This window comes from Eurosta solidaginis, chromosome 1 (assembly GCF_040869045.1).
Source record: "Eurosta solidaginis isolate ZX-2024a chromosome 1, ASM4086904v1, whole genome shotgun sequence".
Classification (NCBI taxonomy): domain Eukaryota; kingdom Metazoa; phylum Arthropoda; class Insecta; order Diptera; family Tephritidae; genus Eurosta; species Eurosta solidaginis.
This window is the reverse complement of record NC_090319.1, coordinates 231,546,769-231,562,400: the sequence shown is the minus strand read 5'-3', so window position 1 is coordinate 231,562,400 and position 15,632 is coordinate 231,546,769. Positions and strand designations below refer to the sequence as shown.

At 36.6% G+C, this 15,632-nt stretch overlaps 1 protein-coding gene across 4 annotated transcripts in view; it reads right to left on the bottom strand.

Moving 5' to 3' along the window:
* The window catches only part of Pxd (Peroxidase), a 1,822,298-nt gene that overhangs the window by 1,112,296 nt on the left and 694,370 nt on the right, over positions 1-15,632 (bottom strand). For all 4 annotated transcript variants that reach the window (XM_067760232.1, XM_067760234.1, XM_067760233.1 and 1 more), the window contains one exon: positions 1,983-2,724. In XM_067760232.1, coding sequence (XP_067616333.1) covers positions 1,983-2,724 — 742 coding nt within the window. The remainder of the gene's footprint in view (positions 1-1,982; positions 2,725-15,632) is intronic.

The following is a 15,632-nucleotide window of genomic DNA, read 5'->3' as shown; positions in this document are numbered from 1 at the left end:
CTCTACAGAAGAACACGATCAGCAACATAGCCAACACAACACGAAATACAAAAAAGTCTCTGAAATATCACTAGCGCAACAAGTTGCCGCAACACTCCAAAGCAACACCGTAACCATGGCAACGCAACGAACTAAGCTAGCAACATCAAGAGCATTAGCTATGAAAAGGGTAACACAAGAAGAGAACAGTCTGTCAGCACGCTGTTGTGGTTGCGACTAGAGCTGCTACTAAAGCGTTTTGGAAGACATATCGCTTTTAACCACTGCAAGCCAGTGCGTTTCATAGGGGAAAGTCGTGGACTGAGAATTGTGGGTAAGCTGGTTTTAACCGCTCTACAACGCTTTAGACCATGCTCGCTCCCTCCTGATCCCGCGCTCAACCAAACGTCAACCACGACAGAAGTACGTCGGCAAATCGCAGTAGAAGTGAATCTGAGTGAACGCCACAACGTGACTATACCGAGGCTAACGGATCTCACCTAACGGGACGCGAAGTTTTGATTGTCACCTGAGCAGCAATTTAAGGGCATCTGGAAGGCGTATCGGTTTTAACCATCGCAAGACAGTTTCCTTCATACGAGGAAGCCGTGGCTTGAGGATTGTGGATAAACTGATTTTAACCGCTCTACAACGCCTTAGACCACGCTCACTCCCTGCTAAGCGAAGGCCCCCAACGTCACGAGCCGGCGCGCCACCGCCATAAGCCTCGGCAGCAGAGTTACGCTAACAGACGACGTTGGCCACAGCAGAGTCACGCAAGCATACGACGTTGACCGCAGCAGAGTCCCGCATAAATACGACGTTGGTCACAGCAGAGCTACGCAAATATACGACGCTGGCCGCAGCAGAATTACACGAGCATACGACTTTGACCGCAGCAGAGTTACGCTAACATACGACGTTAGTCGCAGCAGAGCGACACAAACATACCAGAGCTACACTCACGCAGACGCACCGACATAAGCCGCAGTACAGACAGCGCAGTCGCTAACCGTAGGAGAAACACGCCGACGCAAGGCGTCACTGAGATACACTTACACATACCCAGGCAGCGACCAGTAAGGCGTCCTAACGGGACACGAGGGACCGTTAGCCCACGACTAATCATATAGCAAGCATCAAATGAAGTGAATTATACATACACATCTTTTATACATTTTATATTATAGTTTAAGAAGTTAAGCAATAAAGTGAATTTTTATATCAAAACGATTTGCAAGGTGCTCCGAAATACAAATTTATTGTAAACGAACCTTGCACACGGCGAGTATACCCCAGAAATTACTGAAGAAGCACCGGGGCAAGGAAAAGCTTCGTTACAAGATAAAGATTATATCGAAAACCAATTTATTGCACTCCATTTTTTAATTTTTGTTCCTCATAAAAATGTTTACAACGGTAATTTTAGAATCTAAATATCAGAGTTCAACAAGATTATGTCTTTGTTTAAAGAGACATTTTTCGTTTCTTCTGGTCTGTTTATATAAAGGAAATACTTAGAAATGTTTTATGTTCTTTTTATTAATTTGAACCTAAATAATTGCTATTCTGTGAGGTTTCTTACTTAAGAAATAAGTATAAAAGAAACCGCTAACAATTTTTTTAATGCATATGGTTTTCAAATTTTCAACATGGCGGCTATAAAAATCCACAATTTCGAATGCGATTTTTTACAGCTTTTAGACAAACATGTGTCATATTTCGCCAGACAAACATAAGATTTGCAAAAAACAAGGCCGTAGTAAAAGCTGCTAACTGCACTTGCACTTAAATGGCTTATTATACTGATGGCATCGGGGACAATTTCTGTACATGGATGTAAAAAATTTGCTAACTTAAAAAAAAAATAGGAAAGCTGCTAAGTCCATAAGCTCAGCGCTTTCATTAACTTGCGTGTTATAGTTTTTTGTAAAATTGTGTTGGATTAAGTTAGCAACGTTTACCGCGGTGTCTCAGATCTACATGTACTATTTGGTACTTACTCTAATCGCCCTTCAATTTGAGAATGAAAATATCGGAAAGCCGCAGTAGCATGTTCGTTTAATATCGACGGATCAATTGAGCTATCAAAATCATTTATGAAATTGTTATCTGTTTTGTAGATAAGCCTGTTCTTTTGCATATTTTCTGATCCAAGAAACATAGGTAGCCACTCGTAATAGCTTATATGCTGATATTGTGCAATATTGATCTTCCGTGCCTCCTGAAACAATGTCCGATCGTTGTAGTGCGGATTAAATTTAACCAAACTATCAGCTATCCGATTGTGCTCGCGAAGTAAAATTGTGTGCAAAATAGCCAATCCGGGATTCTGATTAACCCTTATATCACCCGCTTGATAGCAGACTTCACCAGGAGGAGCAGCATCGCAATCTGCGGTGGAATTGCGTGAAGGCGGTAGATACTCCGCACCAGTTCTATCGTCAACTAACATACGACCACCTTGGAATGCTCGTATTTCGCTGTTTTGCTGTATAGAATTACCATAAACGAGAGATAGGTCGGCATATGCAGTCACGGCAGTTAACTGTTCAGCTGGGCCATTTTCATATAGACATTTTATATCACGGTCTGTAAGAGTTCGAACGAAATCAAGGCATTCTGTGCCTACTTGAGAATATGCGGGATCATTTGGTGGCACTATTATAGGATAGCATGTTGAATGTGTCTTACCAGATGATATAAGGCTGCCAGTTTCAGTACAGCATCGAGTTGGATGTTTTCCTTAAAAAATTTAATACATATTAATGCTAAAACTATTAAGTTACAATGAGTCGGTACATATCAAAACGGCTTCAGTCCCCCAATGAACTTTTTTTAAGATTTTTTATACGTTACCATCTACAAGTTACCTTACAATCCACACAGCAATGATGATTTGATACGACTTACATATTTGTTTACTCTCTTATTTATTTCGCAATCACGAGGGATTAATCTGTGATTGTTGCCAGCACAAATTTGAGATAAGTCCCTCGCGCCAGCTGAAGCGGGTTCAAGAACAAAACATCTGCCGACTAACACAAAAGACGGGCTAAAAATTTAGATAAACTTTAGTTTCACCCACATGCGTTCAAAAATATTGGGAAAGTGATACAATTCATAAATAATCACTAAAAAAAATTTTGTTAATATGAAATTTCGATGCCAACACTCGATACTTATCACAGAATCTGGAACGTCCGATATGTAAGCCCTATCCTCTAAAAGATTTTAACTATTATATAAATGTATAGTTTTCTTTTACTGGTTTATACTAGACTTTAGCTGGTCATTCCTTTTGTATAACGAGGTATAAGAAATGTATATTTTTCGACAATCATTAAATGATGAAACTATAAAATCTTCGATATGTCTGTTAAAAATCCGTTCAGTTTTATCAATTTTTCTTTGGAGTGGCTTCATTGATAAATTGTATAAATAATATGCATAGCGCGTTCTCAAAATAAGATTCCCTTTCATCTACGCCACAGACTATTTGAATGATATATTGAGTAAACACCGAGTTAAGGCCCAAAGGCATTCGACGCTTGCGCCATTTCGGCACTTACAGCTGCTTTGACCACTAACGTCTTTATTGCTATGCGTTCAATTCAAAGGCAACGCCAAAATAACGCAAACTAATCAAAAACTTACGTTTTGGCATGGTTTTTCAGTCGTTTAAAGTAAACTTATTTAATTTTGGAAGATACTTTTGTTTTCTGCCTAAAAAGACTTGTTATTTTTGATTTTTTCGTGACGACAAAAACTCAAAATATTGCCCACACCGTGGTAATAGCTGCTAGCACCACCTTTCACCGATTTTTGATACTGGTGGAATCGAGGAGAATTTCTGTACATGGTTGTAAAAGAGAAGTACGTATTTAATCTCCAGATTTTCTAAAAATTGCTACAAAAAATACCGGCTGACTCCGAGAAAATTATGAAAAGCTGCTACCTCCACACCGAGAAAAATAACTGTAGTTCCATCAGTTGTATACGTATTTGCAAAAACTTTTATTGGTTAAAATGTACCCAACAACTACACGCATTTGATGCAAGAACGAAAAGACTATTGATTATTTAACAAAATTTGTTCTTAATACAATAGCTGTGTTTTTTACATCTATAGACGTTTATGCTTAAACTTTATATGGACTGATAAGCGTCAAACTTTAAATACACCTCTGAAACGTAAACGTATACGCGTGTAAAAAAACACGGCTAATAATCAACAATTTCTGCAGTAATTTCAATTCCTAATGCAGTTGTCAAAACAATTTTACCTTCAGAGGTATCGCTACTTACGTTGTTGGCACAAAGATTTAGTTTTAGGTTAACGGCGTGGCCTTTGAAACCAAAATTCAACAGTAAAAATATTTCATTCAAAAACTTTACATTTGTTGCCAACACTTTTACTTTTGTTTATGTTTAATTGCGTGTCAACTGTTAAGCGAAGATCGAAGCTGTTAGCTCAATAACGAGGAAGTCGTTGAAATAATAGTGATATTCTTGCTTTGAAGATTTTCTTGTTGTGCAAATACTTTTCCTCACAATTTTACAAGCGCTGAAAGTATTTGGTTTAAATAAGTTTTTTCTCTCGGTGCATATATTTTCAATACATTTGGAAACTTCAACCTCTTCATTCAATTGAGTTCTTTCGCTCTACTGTAAATTTTTGTTGGATGGTGTGAGGGGCAAAATCCGGAGGTTTTGCAGTCCCCACGAAAGCATACATATATTTGAATTACATACGTATCTGCATAATTGTAGCATATATATGTTCAAGTGCGTATAGAATTACTAAATATTTAATTTATACGTACATGTGAATATAAAACTTTCATACTGTAAGATGGTAACTCCGAACAAATAGCGAATTGTATTAAATTAGGTACTAGATTAAGAAATGTACGACATTAAAGATTAAGGCAACTCTGTAAAAGGAGAATACTAAAGAAGAAGAATAGTAAGATGGTCGACTTCCGGTTGTGAAATATAGATTGATTGTGGACAACTAAAAGTGTGTTTTATTTAATGGAAAAAATGTAGAAAATGTACTACTGCCATAACAGCACAAGTGCGGCGCCTAATGATGAATATATTGAGCAAGAATAATTCGAATATAGGAGGTGTAGGCAATTCTATTAACAGTTTTTCTGCTGCATCCAACAAGGAAACCTTTACTGGTGCCACTGCCGTTCCTGCTCCTCATGCTGCCGCCGCAGTCACTTCTGCTGCCGCCGACGCCACTGCCGTTCATGTTGCCTTTACTGCCATTCATGTTGCCTCTACTGCCGACACTGCCGTTCCGGCTGCCGTTGTTAATACCGCTGCCGATGATTTCACAGAATTAAATGCTTCTGTTATCACTCCTGCTGCTCATACGGCCGCCACAGTTATTTCTACTGCCGCTACCGCCGACACTACCGTTCCAGCTAACTTTATTAATACATATGCCGATGATTTCACAGAATTAAATGTTTCGGTTGTCATTCCATCTGCTCGTACTGCCGCCACAGTCATTTCTGCTTCCGCTACCGCCGCCACTGACGTTCATGTTGCCTCTACTGCCGACGCTGCCATTCCGACTACATACCGCTGCCGATGATTTCACAGAATTAAATGTTTCGGTTGCCACTCATGCAAGTTCAGCCGTCGTTTTTAATGCTGCTGCTTCGGCCGTAAATAAACGTAAACGTAAATGGGACAAAAAGAGGGAATTTCTGCACTGCTATGTCCTTTCGATGCAGGCGATGGCCAAACAGCTGTGATGGTGAGGAAGATAGTGATGATGATGACAACGAAGTTGATGACGACGATGATGACGATGATGATAATGATAATGATGGTGATAATTATGACGATGATGTTGATGATAACGACGATGACAACGAAGATAACGACGACGATGATGGCGATGATGATAATGATAATTATGGTGATAGTGATGACGATGATGATGATGATAACGACGATGACAACAAAGATGACGACGACGATGATCATGATGATGATGATGACGACGATTCCAATAATGATAACCCCTCATGTAGCGATGCAATAAGGTATTCAATTTAGTAAGTATCACCTTAAGGATAGATTAGATTAGATTAGATTATTATTTATTTCATTATTCTCATAAGCGTATGCACATATTCGATAGCTTAATTTTACATGTCTACAATATCATTACTTAGAGAATAGTTAGTGAAATCTTTATTTTATATAATAAAAATAGTGTTGTATGTCACATCATGTTTTAACAAATTCCATTGTATAAATAGTAGTAGTGGGGTGAACAAAAAAAAGAATACAAGATATATATAAAAAAATTTATTTAAAATGAGAATAAGATATTTCAAAAATAAATTGACTACATTAAGTCATGAAACAATTTGAAGAAAGAATACAAAAGATAAGTTTACAGAATTCCTCATAAGAAAACAGCAAAAAGAAAATTCAAAACTATACAATGCATATATAAAATTAAAGACTATATTATACAACGTAGTGCATCAAAATTTCTATCTGGTTGGTATCAAACTCAAGAAGCCAAATTTTTATTTTTTTAAAAACACAGATCTGGATCTAATGTCTCGTATGTTTTCTGGAAGGGAATTAAAAAGTTTGCAGGATAAGACAGTGTAGGAATTTCTAAACAATGTTGTTCGAAAAACTGGTAAAGAAACAAGTGTGCTATGGTTACTACGCAGGCTGTACATTCCTCGTGTTTCATTTTGCAAATAGCCACCTCTCATGTAAAAAATTTTTAAAACTTTGTAATAGAACAAATGCCGAACTGGGAATATATTTGATCTTCTAAATAAGTCAAAGGAGTGAGTCCGACGTGGACAATTAAAAATTTTTCTTACTGCACATTTTTGCAGTACAGTTAATTGATTTATTTTATTGGAGTGAGCACCACCCCAGCAACTTATTCCATATTCTAATTTTGAATGAAATATACTATAATAAACTGTTTTCAGTGTATGGTTTGGAACGTATTTTCTAAGACGGTAAAGTATACGATTGGTTGAAAGTAAGTATTTTCTTACAGTTGCGATTTGCTCATTCCAGTATAGATTACGGTCAATTGTGACTCCTAGATATATGAAGCTATTCACTTTTTCAATTTCAAAGCAGTTAGAGTCACATGCTGTATTATTTTGAAAAGAATACTGATAACGATGGTTGGAGCACTTGTTACTATATAGGATATTACGTTTGCATATTGCACTGTGAAAAGTTATATTAAGATCTTGTGCTTCTTGACGTTTTGGACTAAAGCACATTAATTTGGTTTTATTGCTGACAACCAGTTTATATTCCGCAAACCATGACCGAAGTATGTGTATATCGTGGTTCAGATCCGCAATCAAATTTAAAGGATCCGTTGAGTTATATGCAATTCCTAGGTCATCCGCAAATGCTTCGACTTTGCCCTTAAAAGGTTGAATAAATAGTGAGTTCACATAGATAAGGAATAATATGGGACCCGGAACCGATCCTTGTGGTACACCAGAGTTTATGACTTTGGTCTCACTAAGAGTGTTGCCTATTTTCACTCTTTGGGTTCGATTTCCTAAATAAGAAAAAAACCAATTGTATAACAAGCCACGAATTCCCAAATTATAAAGCTTATTTAAAAGACGGCCATGATCAACCATATCGAATGCTTTTGTAATGTCCACAAAAAGCCCAGCACAATCTTTTTTTGAATCAATACCCTTGTATATAGTTGAACAGAAGTCCAAAAGAGCATCTTCCGTAGAAAGACCATCCCTGAAACCAAATTGCAAAGGACTAAGAAAATTTATTTTTTCAAAGTAGGATAACATCCTTACTTTTACAATTTTTTCAAAAATTTTAGTAATTGATGACAAAAGTGAAATCGGCCTATAGTTAGCCATATCTTTTTTATTACCTTTTTTGAGAATCGGTATTACAATTCCTAATTTTAATTGTTCTGGGAAAATCCCAGTTGTAACACTCAAGTTAAAGATATGTTTTAAAACATCAACAATATTGTATGAGATTTTCTTTAACATAACGTTAGAGATTCCATCATGACCGGAAGAATGACTATTTTTCAAAGATTTGATTGCAGTTAAAATTCCGATCCTGAGATTGGCTCAAAAAAGAAGCTGTTGCTTCTGAAAGAATCTTTAGCTACTCCAAAATCAGAGCAACAATCGCAAGGGGGTGTCACATTTGGCGGAAAGTTTGACTTCACAATTGAAGTAAAGTATTCATTAAAATCATTAGCTATTTCTATGGGAACAGAAATATCCACGCCTTCTTTTTGTAAAACAAAATGAGAATCTTGCCTTTTTGTGTTTTTATCAATAATCCTATTTATTACTTTCCACTCTTCTTTTGGATTACCTTTGGATTTATTGACTAAGTTATTATAATAATCGTCCCGACATTTACGAATTTCTCCATTGATTCGTTTGCATATTTGCTTAAAACGAGTATTCAAATTGGTGTCACATGGATGTTTGTTGCACTTTTTTTAAATTTATTTTTGAACCTAATTCTATTCAAAAGGCATTTATTTATCCACGGTTTGAGTCTGATTTTTGATGCTTTTTTGTTAACGCAGTATGTTGAGGAGTTAATGCATTGCATTAAATTATCTAAAAACAAGCCGTATGCCCTTGATACTTTTTCTTCGGCGTATACATTGCTCCAAATAGTTAAACGAAGTTCAATATTTAGTTGATCAAAATTAATTTTTTCCACAACATGCCTATTTCTTTTTCTAACGTCTTTATCAACCATTGTGTTTTTAAAGAGAATACCACTCATACAGTGATCCGTGATACCCAGGTCCGAGTTAATAGCGGAACAGGCAGACCAAGAAGAACCAAAGAAGCGGCACAGTACGTGATCAAGACACGTACCTGCCACTGGTCTAGTAGCTTCGTTTATAAGTGAATATAACCCATGATCTGGCAATACCATGTTATAATTATTAAGTACAGGGCTTGTACTTAATAGATCCAGATTAAAATCGCCAAAAATTACAAGATTCGTCGTTGATACACTACTTAATAATGAATTGAACTCATCGATAAATAATTGAGCAGGTTGCGAGTGAAGTCTATAAATACAGACCAATACAAAGTTTATTTTGCAAATGCAGCACGAAACCTTTATAGCGTCAGCACTAGTGAGACTAAGTCGTTCAATTTTGCTACAGTCAAACGAATCATGAACAAAAACCCCTACACCGCCAGCTGGATACGAATCATTAGCACTTGCATAGAATTTATAATTAGGTAAATTATATTCGTCAATCTCAAAAGAATATATCCAGATTTCTGATACAAAACTAAAGCTAGGTAGGTTCAGGAAAGCATCAAGATTTGTTGCCAATAGATCGAAATTACGACGCAAACTACGTATATTTTGATGTTCAGCATAAACAGATTTAAATTGATAAGAATTCGAATGAGTATTCAAATCAGAAATACTTCTAATGGTTGTTATGGGGGGTTCTTCAGCTATAAGATCAATATTATTATTTAAGTTATTAAACATAAGGCTAATAGGCAACAAATAAATTTAGTTTTTTATTTTGTTGAGATCCTCAAAAGACCTTATAACAAAGACATCACCATTATCAACCTTTTTTAGAAGTATAGTGGAATTTCGAATCCATAGGTACTTAAATCTTTTCTCTGCTTTTACTTGTTTTGCTGACATAAACAATTCCCTAGTATATTTGGTAAGGCGATCATTTATGTAGATGTTTTGTTTTTTATCGCCACCAAAAACAGACGCATTTAACTTCCCTTTACATGTTTTTTTACTCTGCATGTTCTTCTTCTTCACATCAAACGAAGAGAGTTTGGCACAAATAATATTGTCAACAGTGTTTGCTTTTTAATGCGCTTTACATAACACTTACTAATCTCTTCTACTGAGACAGTGATATTAAGAGCTTCTCTAAATATTCTTTGCACACACTCTCCTACATTTGCATTATCCACGTTAGGTACACCAACTAACTCAATGTCGTTCTCCAGTTGCTTTTGCTCTCTCCAGTTGAGTCTACTTTCCAGATTGTTTACTTTTATTTTTAGCTTTGCATTTTCTTCTTTCATTTCATTTATCGTTGACAGGTAATCGGTGTTTATTTTTTTTAAAGCAATTATTTCTTCATAAAGGAGCTTAAGTGTAATTGTTTTGGCGCAAAATTGTGCTTTGCTTGCAGTCGCTTCGTTCGGCTCTTCATTGCTTTGTTGTTCTTGTTGTTGTTGTGATTTTGTTACATTCTGTTTTTACCAATAGCGAATTGTATTAAATTAGGTACTAGATTAAGAAATGTACGATATTGAAGATTAAGGCAACTCTGTAAAAGGAGAATACTAAAGAATACAGTGCGAGCTGTAACTCTGAACACAAATAGGGAATTGTATTAGATTAGGTATTAGATTAAGAAATGTACGATAGTGAAAATAGGAATTAAGTTATAATGTATCGAGGTCGATACAGTGTCAGGTTGGCCGAGCTGTAAGATGGTAACTCTGAACCAATAGCGAATTGTATTAAATTAGGTACTAGATTAAGAAATGTACGATATTGAAGATTAAGGCAACTCTGTAAAAAGAGAATACTAAAGAAGAAGAAGGATAAGATCGTCGACTTCCGGTTGTGAAATATAGATTTATTGTGGATGACTAAAAGTGTGTTTTATTAACTCAAATAAAGAAAAACCTTCGCGCTGTTCGGACGTGTTTCTAAGCGCTCGCTTGTATTTCTGTAAATATTAAATCATTTTTGATTGTTTTTGTTTTAGTTGAATACCTAATACAAAATGCCGTGTATTTGTGGAAATAGGATCGATCGCGGTCAACCTAAAATTCAATGCGCTAAGTGCAGTGAACTTTTTCATTTGCATTGTACCGGTGGTTTGCCTACTGATCTCGACTATTTGAGTGAAACCAATAGTGCTTTCTATTGCAAGGTTTGTGCATGTGAACGACGTCGCCCTATTCGCTCGCCACTCCCCACTGTCAGTGCTACATCAATAATAAATACAACTGATAATACAGTAATTGATTTGTCTGCGCTGTGCAATGACTCAATTGTCGATACTGTAAACAATGAAAATGAGCGAAGTGTTGTTAATAATGTTAATATTGAACATACACTAGTATCTTTAGTGAGTGAAATTAACCTGGTTAAGGCTAAAAATGCAGAGCTCATAACCGCGCTGAAGTTATTACTCGACGAAGGCCATCGTTTGCGTGCTCAAATTTGCGATTGGCAAGCAGAGCTTCGCTCTGATTTTAAACACCTTTGTGACAACAACACTGCTGTAGCGAATGACGTGAAAGTCTTGAGAGAAGATTTTGCGAAGTTTTATGTTAAACAGCCATTGCCTTTGAACAGCTTTCGTTTTCGCTCTTTGTCTGACACTCATCTTCATAGCGCGTCATCAACACCTTCTAACATACATAGAACATCACTAAGAATTAATGAGATAAATTCTGCTCCTGTGTCTAAAGCGGTGGTCAACAGCATTGGTCGCGCTAAAGCCAGTACCTATGCTTCTTGTTTAGTTAAAAATAATAATAACAATGACACGCACAACAAAACCACAAACAATCACCCCTGTTCTGCATTTCGAATACGTTCCCGTTCTACGCTCCGCTATAATCGAAGTTTGGTATTCTGCATTACGACGGAATCGTAAAGAGAAGAGGAAGAGCAAATGATTTTTCGAAATCAGCTGTTAGTACGGAATTTGTGAACATTGGAACAAAATAAATTAAAGAAAATTTGTAAAAAACACTGAAAAACGTTTATATTTTATTATCCACGCCATTTTGTACAAAAAAAAGCAATAGAATATATTGCCGGAGTATTATATTTTTTTGAGTGAAGTGCTTTCATAATTGGAAGTGTGTTTTTGTCGTTCTTTTGGCCAATTCCCTGCCGTGGCCACCAAGTTTTGTTAAAACGGATTCCTGCACGAATATAGTTGATATTTTGTGAATTTTAAGGATGCTAATTTCATTGCACTGGCCTAAAATACTTTATAAAGGTTTATTTATTCTTTCCGCAAGGATTGTTTACGTTTTCGCTTCACCTTCCTCTACGCCGGCAGCTTGCTTTAGCATATAACTGGACCCAACGAACAGACACAAATTATAGTTGTCTATTATAACGGAATCAATAGCCGCGGCATTTTTTATTGAGTTGGAAAGCAACGCATACGAAAATTGCCAGGCGAGAATGGAAAGGCAAATATTGCGAGATGAAACCAATAGTGCTTTCTATTGCAAGGTTTGTGCATGTGAACGACGTCGCCCTATTCGCTCGCCACCCCCACTGTCAGTGCTACATCAATAATAAATACAACTGATAATACAGTAATTGATTTGTCTGCGCTGTGCAATGACTCAATTGTCGATACTGTAAACAATGAAAATGAGCGAAGTGTTGTTAATAATGTTAATATTGAACATACACTAGTATCTTTAGTGAGTGAAATTAACCTGCTTAAGGCTAAGAATGCAGAGCTCATAACCGCGCTGAAGTTAAACTCGACGAAGGCCATCGTTTGCATGCTCAATTGCGATTGGCAAGCAGAGCTTCGCTCTGATTTTAAACACCTTTGTGACAACAACACTGCTGTAGCGAATGATGTGAAAGTCTTGAGAGAAGATTTTGCGAAGTTTTATGTTAAATAGCCATTGCCTTTGAACAGCTTTCGTTTTCGCTCTTTGTCTGACACTCATCTTCATAGCGCGTCATTAACACCTTCTAACATACATAGAACATCACTAAGAATTAATGAGATAAATTCTGCTCCTGTGTCTAAAGCGGTGGTCAACAGCATTGGTCGCGCTAAAGCCAGTACCTATGCTTCTTGTTTAGTTAAAAATAATAATAACAATGACACGCACAACAAAACCACAAACAATCACCCCTATTCTGCATTTCGATTACGTTCCCGTTCTACGCTCTGCTTTAATCGAAGTTTGGTATTCTGCATTACGACGGAATCGTAAAGAGAAGAGGAAGAGCAAATGGTTTTTCGAAATCAGCTGTTAGTACGGAATGTGTGAACATTGGAACAAAATAAATTAAAGAAAATTTGTAAAAAACACTGAAAAACGTTTATATTTTATTATCCACGCCATTTTGTACAAAAAAAAGCAATAGAATATGTATATTGCCGGAGTGTTATATTTTTTTGAGTGAAGTGCTTTCATAATTGTAAGTGTGTTTTTGTCGTTCTTTTGGCCAATTCCATGCCGTGGCCACCAAGTTTTGTTAAAACGGATTCCTGCACGAATATAGTTGATATTTTGTGAATTTTAAGGATGCTAATTTCATTGCACTGGCCTAAAATACTTTATAAAGGTTTATTTATTCTTTCCGCAAGGATTGTTTACGTTTTCGCTTCACCTTCCTCTACGCCGGCAGCTTGCTTTAGCATATAATTGGACCCAACGAACAGACACAAATTATAGTTGTCTATTATAACGGAATCAATAGCCGCGGCATTATTTATTGAGTTGGAAAGCAACGCATACGAAAATTGCCAGGCGAGAATGGAAAGGCAAATATTGCGAGATTTGTGTAATCCATTTGAGATGAGTGGCGAAATGCAAGAAATTGAACTTAAAAGTGGTAAAGTTTAATGACTTATTTTCTTATTTATTTTCAAAAAAAACTTTCGCCTTAACAAGGATGCTTTCAGGTATGTGTTAGATACTTTTACGGGGCAAATACGTCCAAGGACTTCGACATCGACATGTTGTTTTTGACCTGGAAACATAAAAAACAATCATCATCAAGCCTTCTACGTTTCTTAACAAGTTTTACTTACATTTTTGTTAAAATTTTGTTATAAATTAATAAAAAAATAAAAAGAAAATATTTTTCCGCCACCTAATTTGCAACATAGAAAAACGTAACTACGATCGAAATGCAGAATACAAAAAATTGAACGATTCGAAGTTGGATCGAAAGAGATTGGAACACAGAATACCAAAATTGCCAAATCGAAAAAATTCCAATCCAAGTCGAAATGCAGAATACGGCTGAATACTACATAAAAAACCAATAACGCAAAGTATGCTGTGACTCACACAGTATGTTTATGAGGGTAATAAAGGCAAACGTACAGGTGTTAGCAAACGTCGTAAGAAGTCGACCACAGTGGGTTCGTCAGCTGCATCTACGTCAACTTCTGCATCTACATCAACTTCAACATCAATTTATGCTTCGACAGTGGGCTCATCACCTGCATCTACGTCAACTTCTGCATCTACATCAACTTCAACATCAATGTATGCTTCGACTGTGGGCTCATTACCTGCATCTACATCAACTTCTGCATCTACATCAACATCTATTTATGCTTCGACAGTTTCCGTGGTGCAACTTGTTGGTCCTAGGGAGGTGACTGCCGTTCCGCCTCGCAGAGCAATTTTTGGTTCTCGGTTGCATGCTTCATTGACTGTCCACGATATTTCAAATTATATATGCTCTAAACTTAATATAAGGAAATCTAGTGTAGAAGTTTTCAAATTTAACTTTAAATATGAAAGGGAAATTTCATCTTTTAAAATAACTGTGCCACACCTTTATGTTGATAGTGTTCTTGACAGTTCTTTTTGGCCGGAGCATTCTGTGGTGCATTTGTACAAGAAAAATACCAATATAGTGCCAAAAAATTCTATGACCTTCACCGCGGGTACAGCAAAAAAGTAGTCACCGACTCACTCTCTATAGTCGTTCATTACCAAAATGTTCGTGGTTTACGATCTAAATTAAATACCTTTTTTCTTAACAGTTTCGCTTTTACAGCGCAGGTTGTTGCTTTCACCGAGAACTGGTTAAAACCTGACAATTTAACGCTGAGCTCTTTTCAAGTAACTTCGTATATCTAGAGCAGGCTGTGTTCTTATTGCTGTGGACTCAAGCCTTTCATCCGAGTTGCTGTTGTCGGGCAACGCATTTGATATTGAGTTTATTGCAGTAAAACTTTCACTGCGATGTTTTAGCTTATATATTTGTTGCTCATATATTTCGCCCCGGTCGGATATGTATGTTTACAATTGCCATAATTTAGCTATTCGAAACTTGTACTCTCAGTTGCGAGACAAAGATCGCTTAGTCGTTCTTGGTGATTTCAACATACCGTCGGTAAATTAGATTAGTTTGAGCGACTCAAACACTTTGACTCCCACCTGTCAGCATGATTTCGTTAAGAATGTTTTAGATACATCTCTTGTACAGATCAACAATGTTTTAAATTGTAAAAACAAGATTCTTGACCAGGTATTTGTGGATGAATCAGTGGGTATTGCTCTCAATCGTATTTCTCCTTTATCTTTTCCAGAAGATCCCTTACATCCTACGCTTGAAATAGCAATTGATATTGTTCAGCCTCCTGCGCTTTACAAAATTTAAATCTCGGTCCCGCTCAAGATGTTTTTATAAGGAACGAATTCATTGCTACACATGACTGGTCAGATCTCTATTCGAATAATGACGTCGACTCAGCGACTTCATTATTTTACGGTATTCTTGATGGCTTCTTTGAAAGCTGTGTTCCCCTTCGATGTGTTAGTGCTGGAACAAGTAAACCACCTTGGTTCACAAGACAACTTAAAGGACTC